This window comes from Lathyrus oleraceus, chromosome 4, assembly GCF_024323335.1.
Source record: "Lathyrus oleraceus cultivar Zhongwan6 chromosome 4, CAAS_Psat_ZW6_1.0, whole genome shotgun sequence".
NCBI lineage: Eukaryota > Viridiplantae > Streptophyta > Magnoliopsida > Fabales > Fabaceae > Lathyrus > Lathyrus oleraceus.
This window is the reverse complement of record NC_066582.1, coordinates 469,080,732-469,087,089: the sequence shown is the minus strand read 5'-3', so window position 1 is coordinate 469,087,089 and position 6,358 is coordinate 469,080,732. Positions and strand designations below refer to the sequence as shown.

At 32.7% G+C, this 6,358-nt stretch overlaps 1 protein-coding gene across 2 annotated transcripts; it reads left to right on the top strand.

Moving 5' to 3' along the window:
- The first annotated feature begins 2,105 nt into the window (after nt 1-2,105).
- On the top strand, nt 2,106-5,872 carry LOC127076166 (uncharacterized calcium-binding protein At1g02270). 2 transcript variants are annotated; one of them, XM_051017748.1, is made up of 11 exons: nt 2,106-2,311; nt 2,419-2,655; nt 2,763-2,867; nt 3,137-3,242; nt 3,589-3,809; nt 3,907-3,983; nt 4,074-4,188; nt 4,290-4,418; nt 4,541-4,696; nt 4,809-4,916; nt 5,142-5,872. In XM_051017748.1, exons 1-11 carry the CDS (start codon nt 2,309-2,311, stop codon nt 5,373-5,375), a joined length of 1,491 nt encoding a protein of 496 aa, XP_050873705.1. In that variant the 5' UTR covers nt 2,106-2,308; the 3' UTR covers nt 5,376-5,872. The 2 variants fall into 2 exon arrangements, with proteins under 2 accessions (XP_050873705.1, XP_050873706.1); XM_051017749.1 differs by having other exon boundaries at nt 2,107-2,311; nt 4,293-4,418.
- The last annotated feature ends 486 nt before the right edge of the window (nt 5,873-6,358 follow it).

The following is a 6,358-nucleotide window of genomic DNA, read 5'->3' as shown; positions in this document are numbered from 1 at the left end:
TTATAGATGTCATCCTTGATGAGGCAAGACGACATTGCAGTACATGAGACAACATCAGAACAGAGGGGCATGGGTCCGATATACACAATAATATATATTATTTGTATTAAGAGTATTATTATCGTTTGTAATTTATTTTAACTTCATTATGGATTCTAGATTTATTTATCCATATATGAAAATTTCATATTATTTGATAAATTTTCATATTATTTGCTAAGTGTATGGTTTAATTTATATAGAATTTAATATGAATGTATAATAATAATACATCGTCAATTACATTTGTGTATCTCTAAAACAAAGTCAAAATTTATTGTCTGATGTGAATACAAAAATACATCTTCGTATTCAGTTTGAGTGAATACAGAGTTGCATCTCCAAATCAATTTATGTCAAAATGAATGTGTCTCAGTTAGAAATACATGAGTTACTTATAGGGTGAATCCATAAGTGCATCTCCAGACTAAATATTGTGAAATAAATGGAGTGAGACTCACTTTAAATGGGGTGAAAAGATGGAAATGCATATTTGTATTATCTCTTGGGTGAATACGGAGTTACATCTCCAGATAAATTTATGTCAAGATGAGTGTGTCTCAGTTAGGAATGCATTGGATGCGCATAAGGTGAATTCGAAGTGCATCTCCAGACTAAATATTGTGAAAAAATAGAGTGAGACCCACTTTAAAACTTGTTTTGGTGTGATCAAAGTGCGTCAAAAAATGCATTTATAAAATCCGAGAGGTTTTAAAGATATTTTTTCACCATTCAAAATGGGACAAATAATTCCTTTATAAAAATTGGATTAAATCCTTAATTACACCGACATTACTTTGGTATGTATAACTTGATAGTGGTGTATCTTAAAAGAAAATAAATTCACCCTAGTCACCGAGTTCACACATTCACACATTTGGATCATTAATGACCATTCAATTAAGATCTGATAATTCAATAAAATATCTATTTTAATTTTAATTTTTAATTTGAAATATCAAACTTAAATCTAAATCGTTTGATCTTGATCAAACAACCTCTAATACTCCGAATGCGTTGTTTCTTAACTGAAGGGAAACTCAGTCGATCTTCGGACGCACCATATATCGGTTTTATGACGCACCAAACGAGTGTCACCCTAGATTAACACAAAAATTATTTCGGAAATGCATCTTTAAAATTTTTCAACCCAATGAATTTTGACAATTGCAGTGTTGGAAGATGAAAACCAATTGTAGGAAAATAACTTCATATATGTGAGTATTGTACTTCTAGTTCTTTTTTCATATACACTTAGGATTGAGATCTTGATGTGTTTGATTGTACTCTGCTCCTGCGATAAGCGGAATCAACACTGTTTACTCTTCTATTTGAAACTTAAAATCGGAGTTCATTTTAATTGGAAATGAATGTGTTGCTTAATGATTTGTTTTAGGAATTAACTTTATCTTAGTGAAACACTATATGAGTTCTAAGACTTAACATTTGATGGTTTGTAATTTTATTTTTCCCTTATGGAGAATCTTCCTACCGTTTAGTCTAAATGATGAAATTACTTCCTATTCAAGTGCCTCCGAGGGAAACAACATAACAATTATACAAGAAAGTTCAGTGCTATGAGTTTGCTACCGTGAAATATTTTGTGCACATATGTTACACAGATGTATCTACAGATATATTTCGGAGATGCATCTCCGAATTTAAAAAATTCAATTATTAGGATGTCACTTAGAATTAACATAAGTTATGTGTATTTTAAGTGTGTTCGAAGATAATTTCCAAAATATAAAAATATTTTAGCATTTTTACCTGATGCGTATTAAATATATAGAGTGGATTAAAATTTTTTCAACCACTTTTAATACCAAAACTGAATCCAAATCAAATTAAATCTAATGGACCAAATACTCATGATAAAAAAAAAAACAAATTGGAATAATTCACCAAAAAAAAAAATAGGCGAAAAGGGAATAAACGGTTTTTATTTAAAGTCATTCTGTTACATTCTTCTGCCGACAATTATTATATTATTTGAATCCACAATTATTAAAAGTTTCAAGTTTAGAATAAATAAATAAAACCTTAATAATAAGCTTATCATATTTAACAGCATATATACGCGACATGAATAAGCACACGCTACTGCAATCGAACCCTGAAACTCAACTTGTCCTCTCTCTCTCTCTCTCTCTCTCTCTCTCTCTCTCTGAAACCATAGATATAAAGCGATAACAGAATCTACATTCTTCCCTTCCCTTATTCCATCTACAATCCCTCACACTTTGTTACCGTGGCGAGAATCTTCAGAATGGTAACTGATTCTATATCTCAAATCCAGATTAAGTTTTATTATTATGATTTTTCCTAATTTTGATGTTTTTACTAATTAGGGTTTTTGATATCTGAATGTGATTTTAGGTGGTAGCTGCTGGCTCCAAGTTCAATTTGAGAAGAGGGAACAGTGGTTCTTGTTCTTCTCATAATGTTGTTATTAATGACTATAATAATAATAATAACTGTGATGGAGAATTTTCTAGAATTAATAAAAGTGGTTGTTTTTCATCAATGGTGGATGTTGTTGATAAAGACTCTTCTTGTGTTTCATTCACTACTTTTAATATCCTCGCTCCTATTTACAAACGGATTGATCCACAGGTTTTGTTTTGTTCGTTTTCTGTTATATTTGTAGTTTATGTTATGTCTTAAAAGGTGTGTTTTTTTAGAGTGTTTCGTTCTGATTTTGTGTGTTTTGTTTTGAACAGAATCAAGGACTTAGAGAAAGTGATTTCAGATCATTTTGGTTGGCTAGGAATCAAAGGATTCTTGATTCATTGCTTTCCGAGTCATCTTCTATCATGTGCCTACAGGTACTGATTTTGTCCTTTCTATTTAGTGGTGGAGACAGGGTAGTAGTGTCTCTTATTGATTGTGAAATAGTGCATATAGTGAGCTTAGCGTGCGTAATTGTTTATAAAGTGTTGTCAAATAGTGGTGCCATCACAGCTTTATAGCGCTGAAGCATAGCAGAATTTGAACAAACTGCTATTTATTGCTATCAGCAATTGACTAGTGATAGTTCAATCTACATGATTTATTCCATGTTATCATGATGTTTATTAATTTGTTTATCTTGTAGGAATTTTGGGTTGGAAGTGAAGAACTAGTTCACATGTATGAGGAGAGACTTGGGGATGCTGGCTACCAACTCATCAAGCTTGCTCGAACCAACAACCGTGGAGATGGTAAGAGTGTGAGAATGACTTTCATTGTCTTGCTCATTTAAATTTTTTGGATTTCCAATTGAAACACTACTTGCTTCATTATTGGTGATTAGTGCCAAATTGATAATGCTTCATGTCTATTTGTGGGATTGTTTTGACTTTTGAGCCAGGTTTTAAATTGCAATTGCAGTCACAGTTACATCAATTATCCATGATGTTGTAGCAAACTGAGACGAATATAGTTGGTGTGGCCGCAAACTGCAATTTAAAACTTTGGTTTTGAGGTTTTTTCTCAATCAGAATCCAAAATCTATGTTTCTCCTAGTATTGTTGTTCTATGGCTCAAAGTTTGACATTTATTTTGCAGGTCTGCTGACTGCTATTCACAAAGAACATTTAAGTGTCATAAATTATCGAGAATTGCTTTTCAATGATTGCGGTGACCGTGTTGCTCAGTTGTTACATGTTCAATCAGTTAATCCCATTTTACAAAACCAAAAAGACAGTGTTCACCAAGAGTTTCTGATTGTGAATACACACTTGCTTTTTCCTCATGATTCAAGTCTGTCTATAGTGAGATTGGATCAGGTATGTGAATTCGCAGCAATACAAAATTCTTTCTTATTCTCTTTTTTTTTTGGCATCTTTCAATCCTAAAATTTTCCTTTCATTTGTCTACTTGTAGGTTTATCAAATATTACAATATGTGGAATTGTATCAGAGAGAAAACAGGCTCAAACCGCTGCCTATTATTCTATGCGGGTGAGTTTATTGTTGGTTTTCTTGTGATGTTACTATTGCTACTGAGTCAGATGTCCTTATGTTGTCAACTTCATGTTCTATCTAATGCAGCGATTGGAACGGAAGCAAGCGTGGACATGTTTACAAATTCCTTAGGTCGCAGGGTTTCGTATCATCATATGATATTGCAAATCAATATACTGATAGTTTTGCAGATGCACACAAGGTAAATATATCTTGCTATTAGTTTATTGTGCACATGAATTCCTACTGTTTAGAGCATGGTGTTAACTGGTTTTTATTTTGCTTGAACATCCTTTAAATCAGCAGTGGGTTAGTCACAGAAATCATAGAGGAAATATATGTGGTGTTGACTTCATTTGGCTCTGTAATCCTAACCAAACGCGTAAACCCTTGAAAACAAGTTGGGCTGAAGCTGTATTTAGTATACTAAAGGTAGTTTCTACTCATCCAGTTTTATATATTTTCTTAGGTGTCTTTGTATTTGTTTTACTATGATATACACATGCTATTTCTCTGTTTAAATTTTCGTTTTCCCCTTTTCTTCTGGATTTCAGTTCCAGCTTCGGAAGGTATTATTATCTGAAGATGACGCATTTACCTTTTTGAAAGGCGACAACTGTGCTGATTCTGTTAAAGCATTTACCTTTTTGAAGGGCAACAACTGTGTTGATGCTGTTACGTATGTTAGGTTTTCTGAAGCACTCCACCAGGTACTTCATATCCGCAATTATACATACAACGATATATAATTCCATTTGCAACAGCTAACAAGCTTTTAGCTAAAATTGACCAAAAAGTCTCACTATCTCGTAACTTCTACAGGTTAAGTTAATTGGTGTGCCTTATGGACTATGCTTTCAACAGTTGCAAGATCTATGGAATCAAGCTGATGTAGATGGAAATGGTGTCATCGACTTTGAAGAATTCAAGGTATATATTGTATATCTTCACTTTTGTATTCAAATTTTTTTTCTCATCAAAATATCTGAACATGCATTCACTTGAACGTGTGGATCTATAGTATACACATTGAATACGCCTAATGCATTGTGCTTGAATGTAAATTTGTTTTTGACAAAGATCATTAGCAACTTCGAACATATTCTTTTTCTGCTAGAACTATATATTAATGGTTTGATGATTAAATATGTACAGCAAAAGATTTGGAATTCTACATGTTCAGAGCATATGTTGGAAAATATCAATGGATGCATGGAGAATTCTAATACTGGGCAGGAGCAAGAAGCCATTGGTTTTAAGGTGAAGAATGCAATGTTGTTTCCGCGTGAAATGGAGAAAGGACTTTGGCCTGAAGATTACTCTCTTTCTGATCATGCTAGGTTAACAGTTGTATTTTCACCGGCAAAGATGTCTCGCCCTTCATTATAAGAATTAGCGACTAGTGGTTTACCAATCCAAAGTTGTTGGTCTTCTCTATTACACGTTTTTCTAGTAGTGATAGGCTATTCTGAAACATTTTTTGTCTCCAAAGTCTGAGAATGCATAAGGTATATAGCCCCCCAAAAAGTGTTCATTTTTAGGAGAAGTTTGATATGGGAGTAAAAATGAAAATGAGAATTTTATGGATGAGCCTTCAATGCAATTTAACAAATCAAACTAGTAGTTTTTCATTTTTATTTTTAGCCCCCACATCAAATGTCTCGTCAGTTTGTCTTGTAAATTATTGTGTGAATAAGTAGTTAAGGGGACATTTTTGGTATGAAGTATTGGTATGCTAATAAATACCAAACAGATGTACCATAACTGTCACCATTTTATCAATTTTGGTGAGTCTTGGCCATGTTTTTGTCTTGGCCAAAGAACAGTGTAAAGATACTTTTGCATTGTGACAAATGGTTATGTCTAAATGTCTCATGTTTTTATAACTTTGCCTAAGATATTTTTAGCCTTGTAACATATTTTTTTGGCCAGAGCATACTAATTATTTGTATACATTCATAGTAGGTTGTAAGTACTATTATAATGATAATTATAGTAGTAATAAAAAAAGTAATTATAATTTTAATCATATAAAAACTATTTAAAGAATATATTGAGAATTAAAATTTTCGTACTCAATAGTAGAGTATATCAGTAACAAGATTAGAGTATCTTATGAGGATGTTAGAAATATTCTACTAGATTTAGTTTGATTCATAGAGGGTCTCATCCTCGTTCTCCACCAGCATCATCAATTCACTCCCATCCGTCTTTCATCACTCAATTCCTTTGTAGGTGCTAGGTTTGTATCACGTTCTACTTTGCATTCAAGTTTTCTGTCCCTCAACCTTAGGTTTACACTACACACAAAGATGTGCAACTTAGGATATGGTCGTCCCTCAAACACGATTTCCAGACATGTTTTAAATTAT

Excerpts from the sequence above, each read along its gene's own strand:
- LOC127076166 (XM_051017748.1), top strand. Across the intron at positions 2,656-2,762 it reads ACAAACGGATTGATCCACAG|AATCAAGGACTTAGAGAAAG; the intron begins GTTTTGTTTTGT and ends TGTTTTGAACAG. Across the intron at positions 4,917-5,141 it reads TCGACTTTGAAGAATTCAAG|CAAAAGATTTGGAATTCTAC; the intron begins GTATATATTGTA and ends AAATATGTACAG.